The following is a 12,577-nucleotide window of genomic DNA, read 5'->3' on the forward strand; positions in this document are numbered from 1 at the left end:
CACTGACGTTCAACAATACCAGCACTGTAGTGCTTCCACAGTTTTCTTCCACAGTCTGTATTCATGTGGATGTCATCTAACACCTTGACAAGTGCAGTCTCGACAAGTGTTGTGGCGAGCAGGAAAAACCTGACTGGAAGATGTCACAGTGTTTGGTCAGAGTTAAGAAGTTATTTAACTGTTGAATCACGGATTATTCAATAACTTTACTGATGAACAGAAGATTTGAGATGGGTCTGTAATTTTCCATTAGAAACTTGTCCAGATTTCTTTTTCAACAGTGGTTTGATGACTGCTGTCCTCGAAGTCTGGGGGGAAAACACCTGACAAAAGTGATGAGTTCACTATTTGAATCAGATCAGACGCCATGACGGGTAAAACTTTCTTGTAGGAAGATGTGGGTAAAATATGGAGACAATGGGGGAAGAGTGTAGCTGATCCATAATATCCTCCAGATCTTTGTAGTTGATTGGGTAAAATTGTGTCACTTTGTCCAAACTGGTTTTTATTGGAAGCAGCACTGCTCCTACTGTACATTAGAAGTTCTAAAAACTCACACAGCATTATATAGGCTACACAATCTTTTTTTTTCTTTTTTTTTATCATTTTATTTTTCTGAGATACAGAATAGCTTCAACACAACCATACTTTCACAGCAAGACAAACAGATGTGTACAGTTTGACTTACTTATTTCCCTCTGTTACTCTCCCTTTCATTTTGTAATATGCAAAATATAACATGAACATAGGAACAATGGATCTCACACTTCCTTTCCAAGATCTGAAAGTCAAAAATCTGGTACTTCAAGTCATGCACAAAGGTACTTATAGCAGTTCAGGTCTCCGTGCTCCTATGTATCCTGTCCATTTGTAGCACCATCTCTCAAATGTCTCTGATTGTAGCCTTAGAGCAAATGTCAATTTCTCCATAATATAGATTTCTTGAACAGTTTTTTGCCAGTCTTCCATTGTCGGTGCATTGGGTTGTAACCACTTCCTTGTTATGGCCTTCTTCGCTCCAATCAATAACATCTTCATTAGATATTTATCTGCTTTCGCTTGAGTATGCAGTGCCATGGTACCAAAATACATTATGGCGGCTGTTGCCGTCCCTGACCCACCAGTCTGGCCCTCGGCAGGAGGGTCCCCCCTTATGAGCCTGGTCCTGCTCAAGGTTTCTTCCCTCCTAAAGGGAAGTTTTTCCTTGCCACTGTTTGGCTTAAGGTTTTTCTCCCACTAGGGGAGTTTTTACCTGCCATTGTTTATGTAATAATTGCTCGGGGGTCATGTTCTGGGTATGGGTCTCTGGAAAGCGTCTAGAGACAACTTTTGTTGTATTAGACGCTATATAAATAAAATTGAATTGAATTGAATTGAATTATGCTGACATCAAATTGTACAGTAATCTGAAATATGTTTTGGACAATCCCAAAATAAATGATAATGGTTAGCTAAATCTGAACCACACATCCTCCAACAACTTCTTCCACTTCCTAGGTGTCTCTTCTGAGCAGGTGTTATAAAAAAATCTCATTACACAATCTTTTAATAAGTTTTTGATTTCCTTTTTTTCTACACCACAACCTTTTTAGTTTTTGTTTGTCTTTTCATTCTTTCCGTGTCATGCCTCTCTTACCCCCCCTCCCAAACTCCCTGCTCCCTCAGCTGCACACCTCCTCTCTCCGTCCCTCTTTTCTCCGTGCTTACTGAGTTGCAGTAAATTCTATTGTGATGTTAAACTGATTTTCGGATGAGAGAGAGCGAGAGAGATAGGGGGAGAGAGATAGACGGAGAGAGACAGAGAGAGACGAGCTTTTAATGTATGTTTTAGAAGATGTGATCAGACCTGACTTCCGTCACATTTGATCACTTTCCTCTTGATGTTTTAGCTTTCCAGACTCCGGAGGAAAGTTGGGGGTGTTAGTGGAGTCCGCCTGCCTGCCTGTCGCACTGTGCGCTGCAGGAATGCACTTTGAAGGGATCGACGTCTGGATCCCAAACAACTCCTGCTTTCATTTTCCTTCATGAGAAGTTAGAAACTAATGAAAGAAATGCGCTGGTGAAGGATATTTTTTGCCAGTCCAGTTCCCCTGGACCTCACGCCGTCCGTCCGCGCTGTGGACGGAGGAGCGCGGGCGGAGGGAGAGCGCTCCGCCGGCGCAGCCATGGAGAGCGGAGCCCGGGCGGGGCTCCGCGCGGCGGACGGGGAAGGGGAAGGAGGCGGCTGGATGTTGGTGGAGGCCCGGCTGCAGGGAGGAGCACCGTGGGGCTTCACCCTGCAGGGCGGCCTGGAGCACGGGGAGGCGCTGGTCATCTCCAAGGTAGGTTCACTTGATTTCTATGTTATTCTACCATCTGCTCAACAACACATGACTTAAAGCCAGGAATAAAAAAGACAGAAATTAAAAAAAATAAATGGTGCCAATTATGGATAGGCTACGAATTTTATTTATTTATCAGCTGGGCTTATGTCCATATGCCTTAAACCTAGACTGGGGTGACCCAAGTAGTAGCCTATGTTATTCCCACAAAAATAAATAAATGAATAAATGAAAATGAAAATAATAAGCATATCTTTATACTCTATAATAACCAACTGTAGCCACCCATATGCAATAAACCTGTCTCTTTATAAGTGCAATAACCAGTAAATACCTCAAATACCTCAAGTATTTTTGAAAATATTTGTAAAGATTTTGTAAATATTATCCATTTTTTTGGTGTTTACAATTTTTTTTCTCTCTTGTACATACTCTTTTTCTACTTTTTATATTGCTCTTTTTATTATTTAACTACTTATTGGTTATTTCTATTTTACATTTTTTGTATAAAGTGTGTGTGTGTTTTGGCTGCTGCACGACTAAATTTCTCCTCTGGGAGATAAATAAAGTCTTCTATTCTATTTAATTAAGCTAAAGTAGCCCACTTAAATACTTCTGAGAAACTTGAGGCCATCAAAAGTACCAGCCCTTTTTAATTATTATTTTTGGGAGAACATTGCTTCCACTACTTCCACTTCAGTAATAGCCTTTCATTTCGGCCAGAAACCAGTGACTTACCTGTTTGAATCTGTCCAAAACCCTGAAGAGGACGTGACTTACAACATGCTAGCCCCCATAGTATTTTCATTTCATGTATTTATTTATTTAAAAAGGGACAACGCACATTAATTGACATGAGCACTTGAATCCATCATGTAAATGTACCAGATTTAGCCATACAGGCTCATTTACATCTGCAGTCTCTGGCAGGTTGATGGCATATATAAAAAACATTGAAGGAGAACACACTAAAACACTAGAGCACAGGGTACAAACAATTAGTAAAACCATGACATAATTGACTTTGATGACAAGCTGGTGACGATGATTAATTAGAATCAGGTGTCTTAAAGCAGTGAAACATCTAAAACACAGGTGTCAAACAGAATCCCAGAAGGGCCGGTGTCCTGCATGTTTTAGATGTTTCACTGCTTTAACACACCTGATATCATCGTCACCAGCTTGTCATCAAAGTCTGGATAGTTCTGTTGATGACACAGTCACTTGTATCATGGTGCAATGAAGCAGGGAAACATCTAAAACCTGCAGGGACACCGGCCCTTCTGGGATTCAGTTTGACACCTGTGCCTCCGAGGGTACACTTAAATGTGGGTTAGGCCAAATGTAAACAGAATGAACGGGGGCGTTGTAACCTGAGTGCAACCCTCCAGGGGGGAGTTGTTTTGTTTGGGGTTTTTTTCAATGGGAAACGGCTGATAACTAACAACAGAGATGGGATTCTGACAGATGGGAGCGGCTGAACAAATGTAGGTGTTGGGCAATATGGTCCGTGACCTGCAGCCCCAATCTGCTTGGATATTCACATGCTCCTGAACAACTCCACACTGTTTCCCTGCAGCATGGTACCATTCTCCATCCCCTCAGCATCCACTCAGATGAACGTACACTCGCCGTATGGCAAGCTGTTGAAGCATTTATTCCATATCCTTGATATCACACCTCAGATTTCTTTACTAGTTAGCACTTTGACTAACCCAGGGGTCGGCAACCCAAAATGTTGAAAGAGCCATATTGGACCAAAAACACAAAAAACAAATATGTCTGGAGCCGCAAAAAATGAAAAGTCTTGTATAAGCCTTAGAATGAAGGCAACACATGCTGCATGTTTCTATATTAGTTAGAACTGGCTCCTCGGCTGCAAATGTAGCTAATGTCTTTCCACTTTACTCTTTAGTAAGTGAGTATTAGGGCAGGAGAAAAATAAAAATCATATTTTAGAGGAGGAAGATTTTTTTTTCATTATGCACTTCGAGAAAAAAGTCGAAATGTTGAGAAAAAAGTCGAAATGTCGAGAAAAAAGTTGAAATGTTGAGAAAAAAGTCAAAATGTCGAGAAAAAAGTCAAAATTTCGAGAAAAAAGTTGAAATGTTGAGAAAAAAGTCGAAATGGTGAGGAAAAAGTCAAAATTTCGTGAAAAAGAAATTTCGACTTATACTTGAAATTGTATTTCAACATTAATCTCGACATTTCGACTATTTTCTCGACATTTCGACTATTTTCTCGAAGTGCACAATAAAAAAAAAATCTTCCCCTCTCAAATATTTTTTCAAATCTTCGATAACAGAAATGTTGAAATGTAATATTTATTCTACACATTTTACAGCCAACATCACTGTCTAACCCTGCACAGAGCTCAGTCAGGTTCTTTTCCAGAATCTGGAATCATTGGCGTATCTGCCTTTATGTAAATATGATGTGATTACTGTGGATTTTATCCTTATTTTTTTGTACCCTTTGTCTGTTGTATGTTGTGCTATGGAGCCTGTGTCCTTAATAAAGCTTATTATTATTACAGCATTGGAAAACGTTCAGAATGTTTGTGTCATGTTTGTCCTCCTACAAAAACCATATTAACACAAAAAATATATTTCCCTCTCCCATCTATTTCCATTTTCAAACATTTTTGAAAAAATCTCCAGGGAGCCACTAGGGCGGCGCTAAAGAGCCACATGCGGGTTGCCGACCCTCGGACTAACATAACTGGACATTTGCTTGCATTATTTCAGCATTTTGTTGCGCTAATTGAAGAAAAGGTTAAACATGGCCACAATTTTTAGGAAACTAGTGACACTTTTGTCCTGCTAGTTTTGGCAGAGGCTATACCAGTGAGGCCATATGTTGTGCTAGTGGCATGTCCAAGCTTCACCTTTTCAATACACTAGTGGGCCTCTGGACAAAACTAATAAACTGGTATAATGTACTAGTTAATTAGCGAGCTTCACAGTATCTGACATGCTAAATAGTAAAGCAAATGTGGCTCACTTGTTTACTAGTAGTGCAACTATGCTAGTTGTTAAAAAGAAAAAAATCTTCACTATTAAACTAGTGAATAATAAAAAGTTCACTAATCAATTATACAGGCCAAACTGTTCACTATTTAATAAATCAAAGTCAATGTATTCTTTATAGTTAACTAATTCAACTAAAATATTTACTTGTTAAGCAGTAAGGCCTACAGAATGTGTTACTTATAGTAGTAAATCTTTTGGATTTACTAGTGATCTGATAAAACACTAAATGATCACTCTGACAACCGAAGGGGAAGATTGTCACAAGGGCTACTAGTTGGACTAAATACCAATGGTGAGGAAACAACCAGTGAAGAAATCTGAGGTCTGATATCAAGGACATGGAATAAATGGTAAAATGCCTTGCACAATTTCTGACAGTGGACTTCATCCTGCCAATGTAGGGATAACCATGGACTGTAAACACAATTGAAGAAGCATTAGGTCACCTGGCCCATTCTAAAAGTTAGGTTTGGAAACCACGAAAATATCTCCAGAAGCACTGGTAGATGTTTACAGCAGAATATACTGTTTAACATTTTGATTCAACGGCTGAATCAAAAATTCCTCCGGCCGACACTTATTAATACGGTTAATACAGATGGGGGTTGCTTCGCTAAGCATGGTAGCGTGACGATTATGGATGAAGGCTGAGCCAACTTTCAATCAGTCATATTAGAAATACATTTTAATGCTTGATATAAACTGGACGCTCCCTTAGAGATAGGGTGAGGAGTTCGGTCACCCGGGAGGAGCTCGGAGTCGAGCCGCTGCTCCTTCAGATTGAGAGGAGTCAGCTGAGGTGGCTTGGGCATCTGTACCGGATCCTCCTGGACACCTCCCTAGGGAGGTGTTCCAGGCATGTCCCTCCTCCCTAGGGAGGTGTTCCATGCATGTCCCTCCTCTCTAGGGAGGTGTTCCAGGCATGTCCCTCCTCCATAGGGAGGTGTTCCAGGCATGTCCCTCCTCCCTAGGGAGGTGTTCCAGGCATGTCCCTCCTCCCTAGGGAGGTGTTCCAGGCATGTCCCTCCGGGAGGAGACCCCGGGGAAGACCCAGGACACGCTGGAGAGACTTTGTCTCTCGGCTGGCCTGGGAACACCTCAGACTCCTCTCGGAAGAGCTGGAGGAAGAGCTGGAGGAAGAGGTGGAGGAAGAGGTGGAGGAAGAGGTGGAGGAAGAGCTGAAGGAAGAGCTGGAGGAAGAGCTGGAGGAAGAGCTGGAGGAAGTGTCTGGGGTGAAGGAGGTCTGGGCATCTCTGCTGAGGCTGCTGCCCCCGCGACCCGGGAACGGATAAGCGGCGGACGATGGATGGATGGATGGATGGATGGATATAAACTCTTCTTGTCATGGATGAAATGATTGAGACTACCTACACTGATGGAGATAAATGATGGAGATGTCCCACACCAGACAAAATCCCAGGTCCAGGCTGTGCTTAGCTACACCTGAGACACCAGACACTCCAGCACACTACAGCAGTGTGTAAGATGCTGGAAGGTGCAGCACATGTGAACCACCAAATAGCTGGGATGTTGTACAGGCACAGGAGTCCAGTGGATTTAAAGTCTAAACACCTCCAAGGGTGCTACACAATGAAAGGGCAAAGATTCTGTGGGATTTCAAAATCCAGACTGATAGTTAAGTAGCTAGATATGGTTGCAGTTGACAAACCCCCAGATACGTGCAGTGGTGATTTGATGTCTTAATCCCAAGCAACACAACATCCACACGAGGGAATAACAGGCACTTGAAAAAGCTTAAGAATAAGGCAGGAGTAGAAAGGCTGTAGAAGTTAAAGGAAATACTGGTGCCAGTGGAGCATACCTAGTCTGTGCCTTCCTTCTTGTGAAGACATTACTCTTCTGATGTACCTTCATGTTACTTTTTGTGCCACTGCATATTCAGAATCAGAACTGCAGGCCAGATCATCTGACAGATGGCAGGATGAAGGCTGAGTCTGATTAGTGTATTTATAAATCCCCACTCACTGAATGACGTGAAAGTCATAAGCATGCTATTTTAAGGTTACAAGATGTCCGAATTTTTAAATGTTCTATTGTGAGTTATACATATTATACATTTTTAATTTTATAAATACTAGAATGGCACCTTAAGAACAGAAAACATTAGCTGTGTTGCATTTGCCCCTCTCTGACTGCAGTGATGCCTCATATTTCCTTGTCGACATCATGGCATAATTTTAATAAAATAAAAATAACCAGGCATGTTTGTGTGTTGAGGTTATTCTGAGATGGAGGCCAAATGTTTGTCAGATAAGAATGTGAATAATGTGTTTTCCTTGGTGCTTTTGAATAAACTCCTGCTTTTATTTTGTTATGATTTACATCAATGTTCTAAGTTCTGCATGTTTGACCACATGCCATGTTCTTCCACTTATTGCCATACTCTGCCAGCGGACCGAGGTCAGCAGTGGAGCTCAGGTTAAATAACCTCAAGGAGCATTTATATTTTAACAATAAGTTCAAAATACTTTACTAATCCCCTAGGGGAAATGAATTGTTGCAGTGGTGAACATGATTTACATTTCTTCAAAGAGTCATTGTAGAGATTTATAGCCATTGGCAGGAAGGATATTTTGTAGAGGTGTGAAGGATCTCTTGTAGCATAGATCAGGATGCTACCCAGTTAAAATCAGTCTATTGTGGGTCCAGGGATGAGCCTGACTTCTGAAAAGTTTAGTAGAAATGTGAGGCCACTAGGGCTGGGCGGTATGGACTAAAAAATGTATCACGATAATTTCTGGCATTTATCGCAATAACGATAAAAATGACGAAATGACTCAAGCTGCTCGTTCTCAGATCCGCCTTCCGCCATGTTTGTTACACAAACACGTCATCAACTGGAATTTATCTTTCTGTCTGTCTGTCTGTCTGTCTGTCTGTCTTTCTTTCTTTCTTTCTTTCTTTCTTTCTTTCTTTCTTTCTTTCTTTCTTTCTTTCTTTCTTTCTTTCTTTCTTTCTTTCTTTCTTTCTTTCTTTCTTTCTTTCTTTCTTTCTTTCTTTCTTTCTTTCTTTCTTTCTTTCTTTCTTTCTTTCTTTCTTTCTTTCTTTCTTTCTTTCTTTCTTTCTTTCTTTCTTTCGCCCATCCCTAGAGGCCACCATTATTAAAGATGAAACATGTCACCGCCCACCTATTTTGAGTGTATTAACATAAATTGTGCAAATTGTAGTGGGACAACAAACAAACCATATTCAAAGTAGGGATGGGCGGTATGGACTAAAAAAATGATCACGATAATTTCTGGCCTTTATTCCGATAACGATAAAAATGACGATAAAAAAAAATATCAATTCAACTCCATCTTTGTAACTATAAATCTATCACCACATTCAGTCTTTGGAGCCCCCAAAACACTGCTCTAAAAGAATACTAAATACTACTAAACTACACCAATTAAATTGAATTAATAAAAAACAATTAAATGAGTTACACCTGTACTGCAAAACTGTAACGACTCCTCGCTCTCAGATCCGTCTTTCTTTCTTTCTTTCTTTCTTTCTTTCTTTCTTTCTTTCTTTCTTTCTTTCTTTCTTTCTTTCTTTCTTTCTTTCTTTCTTTCTTTCTTTCTTTCTTTCTTTCTTTCTTTCTTTCTTTCTTTCTTTCTTTCTTTCTTTCTTTCTTTCTTTCTTTCTTTCTTTTAATCGTTTTTACCGCGAATTCTTACTGTGGGGAATTTTTTGGACGGTATATTGTGAATGGTAAAATATCGCCCATTTCTAATTCAAAGGTAAAACTGGAATGTTTTCCTACATGCAAACATTAAAGATACTAGAAAGCCAGTCTTATTTACTGTGGATGAATGTGGACGGGAAGACGAGGAGCACTTTGGCAAAGATACTAATGGGATACTTTGTTGGAAATGTGAGATCCAGAACTTCCGGAGCAATATTTTTTACAAAAGTATATTTTTTTCACGTTTTAAGATTTTCTGGAAATGTGTGTCCTTTTATTATCTTTATTTGTTTTTCTTCTGCTGTCTTCAGGACTTTGCTCAGCTCGAACATTTAAGCAGACAGTGTTGAGATAAGGCCACTGTGTTTCAGTGTGATGGCTTCGGAGACAGCTATCAGGTCAAATCAAACTCACAGCTAGTGGGGAAAAAAACTTTAATATAAAAACCCAACAGCATAAAATCCCAATAGATGCTGTGGAGATTTGCATGTGTTTATTTACCGGTTAATTTCTGTCATTTTCTGCTTTGTCTGTCACTCTTTTACATCAGTGGTATGATTATGTTGCATTAGATGCCAACAACCTTGCAAGAACAGCCCCTCTTGAAATAAGCACAATATTCCATGAACCTAGTCCAAATTGTCTCATTTTACGCAAAAATAACTTTGTCTATAGGGTGAGAAAATATTTCTCAACGAGAACTACAGTAGCAAAATAGTCCATAATTGTCTTTTTCTTTCTCAGAAACGTGTTTTTGGGGCGTGGAAATCAGACCTTCTATCTGGTACCGTAGATACAGTTTTTTCAGAAAGGTAACAAGTGAATTATTATATTTTTCATGATCTCAATCCCAAGATCAGAAACGTTTGATTCCACTGTTCACGGTAAATAATTTTAAGTTGTGATTAGAAACAGTAATTCCTACTATTTCCTTGGAAATGTTCACCTTTGGTTTATTTTAAGTTTTAAAATGCCACAGAGATTAAGGAAGCCAGCTCTAACATGAAATTCAGTCCAAGTGTTTTTCCTTGGCTGCGCTCCCACCACAACAGCCCCGCTGCTCTCTGAGAATAGTTTTCACTGTCGTAATCTTTATTGATAAGAGGAGGTATGTTAGTTTGGTCACGGTAAGAACAGGCTGAGCCACTCTGTTTTTTCTGTCTGCAGCATAATGAATTTCAGCCAGAATAGGGAGATTAATGACACATACATGCTCTTAGGAAGCTACTGAGCCGTTCTCTGGACCTTATTTGGATATAGTTATTCTTGAAAAGCACAAACACTGTGGGCATGTACCCCATCATGAAAACTCAGAAAATACTTACATTTTGACACAGTTTTCCTCACAGCTCGAAGAGGGTTTTAAAAAATCCCTCACATTAGACTGAGCCGTTGTATACGACGCACATTTGTTTTATTTGAATTCCTTATTTTTGTGGTGATCAAATATCAAAGCCTGTGTGGATAAAAGCACAAGTAACTCATCCAGACACACTCTGCAAAAAGGTCTGTGTGTCTTTGAAAGTCAGTTGTGTCAACATGTGGAGGGTCTCAGACGGGTGGGGGTTATTGTAGTAGACTTTTCCCGATTACAGGAAAACATTTCTCAGGAGGTGATTTTCTGATGTGAGCTGCCAAAGTTCACCTTTGCGGTCAACATGATTTTGACAAGATTAGTGCTGAGCAGTGCAGTTATCTGTAGGACTCCCTTTGATGGGATTTGTTTAAGTTACTGTAGTTTGTCTTTTACTGAAACCAAAAACACTTAACTCGGGCATCCAACCAATATATAGATCTGAACATTAAAGCACCTCTAATGCAACAAAGTTCAATGCAAAGCAGTTTGTTTTGATCATCAAACACCAGAGTCACATGAACTGACTAGGGCTGGGGATCGATTCAAATGTCAAGAATCGATTCGATTCAGAATCGATTATCACCATTTGATTTGATCCGATCCGATTCGATATTGATTTGGGTTAGTGTTTCCTGGATTATATGACTGTAAAATAACTATTGAAATAATAATTTCACAATCATTATTGTGAAATAACTAAGAAATAAAGAAATCTCAACAGCTCAAGCAGAAAACAAATTATTTTATCTTGTCTGATTTATTCTGTTCCCAGACACACAGCTTGCCATGAAGCACCCGGCATTTTTCAGGTATTTCATGACAAACCGTGTCCGATAACAGAGAAACCAAACAAGCTCTAGTAAATATAGATAATATGAACTTCATTGAACTAATATAACTATCATTGAACTAATTTAAGCTGAAATGTCCAGCATTTTCTCTAAAGAAAAGTTAATTTAGTTCAGGAGTTTTCAAAACTACCGGGACTACTGGGATTAAATTTCACCAGCCAAAGATGTAATGATGGGAAAAAAAAAAAAAAAAAATTTAATCAAAAAAAAAAAAAAAAAAAAAAAAAAAGATCTTTAGACATACAAATCGATTTTTAGGAATTAATATGAGAATCGATTTAGAATCAGAAAATCGATTTTTTCAACACATGCCTAGAACTGACACCAATTATGTAATGTTAAGGAAACCTTATTTGTGAAAATGTCATTACTATTGTCTGACAGAGCTTGAACCTGCAACCGTTTTGGTCGCGTGTGCGCCTCCAAAACATATATGGGAGTATTTGTGCGAGTGCACCTAATTGGAAGTAAAAGGAAAAACACAGAATGGTGGAATAGGAAAACGTTCCTTGAAACCAGCCCTCTCCTCTCAACGGACCCCTTTAACATTGTGAATCAGAAGACTTTATTTATCCTGCAATGGAAATGTAGCCTTGGCCATTTGATTAAACCAACTCTACTGTGATAAGTACCAGCCTTGGCCCGGGTACAGAGAGTGGAAACTGATACTTTGTTCCTATAAGATTAGCTCAGACGTTACAGTGACCCGTTTAGCAGATTCGTAAGGACTAGTCATCATTTATTGTGTTTTAAAATCATCATGCATCATTTTTTCTGTGTCTGTGTCGAGACGAATATTGTATATTCTAAACCACTTGAGCTGCTCAATTAAATCTACTGAAATCTGGCTCAACTCTCAAGTGTTGTTCTTGGTAACTTAGATGCATTCAGCTTCAGTCCAGATGTTCACCAAGTGGTTTAAACATACTATAATGAGGCTTTAATACATTTTTTCACAACATATCCCTCTCCAGCAGTTGTTGTGTTGCAGTGCTCCGATTTACAAATACAAACTTAATTCAATTTCAATTCAATTTTATTTATATAGCGTCTAATACAACAGAGTTGTCTCTAGACGCTTTCCAGAGACCCATACCCAGAACATGACCCCCGAGCAGTTATTACATAAACAGTGGCAGGTAAAAACTCCCCTAGTGGGAGAAAAACCTTAAGCCAAACAGTGGCAAGGAAAAACTCCCCTTTAGGAGGGAAGAAACCTTGAGCAGGACCAGGCTCGTAAGGGGGGACCCTCCTGCCGAGGGCCAGACTGGTGGGTCAGGGACGGCAACAGCACAGCAGGCAGGTGGAAGCAGCAACAGGATGAC

General features: G+C 39.7%; 1 protein-coding gene across 1 annotated transcript in view; it reads left to right on the top strand.

Annotated features, from left to right (window-relative positions):
- Positions 1-1,722: 1,722 nt before the first annotated feature.
- Positions 1,723-12,577, top strand: part of shroom3 (shroom family member 3) — a 97,703-nt gene continuing 86,848 nt past the window's right edge. The window contains exon 1 of the mRNA XM_061733212.1: positions 1,723-2,321. Coding sequence (XP_061589196.1) covers positions 2,166-2,321 — 156 coding nt within the window. The 5' untranslated portion in view covers positions 1,723-2,165. The remainder of the gene's footprint in view (positions 2,322-12,577) is intronic.

The sequence above is a fragment of the Cololabis saira genome, chromosome 11 (assembly GCF_033807715.1).
Source record: "Cololabis saira isolate AMF1-May2022 chromosome 11, fColSai1.1, whole genome shotgun sequence".
Lineage (NCBI taxonomy): Eukaryota > Metazoa > Chordata > Actinopteri > Beloniformes > Belonidae > Cololabis > Cololabis saira.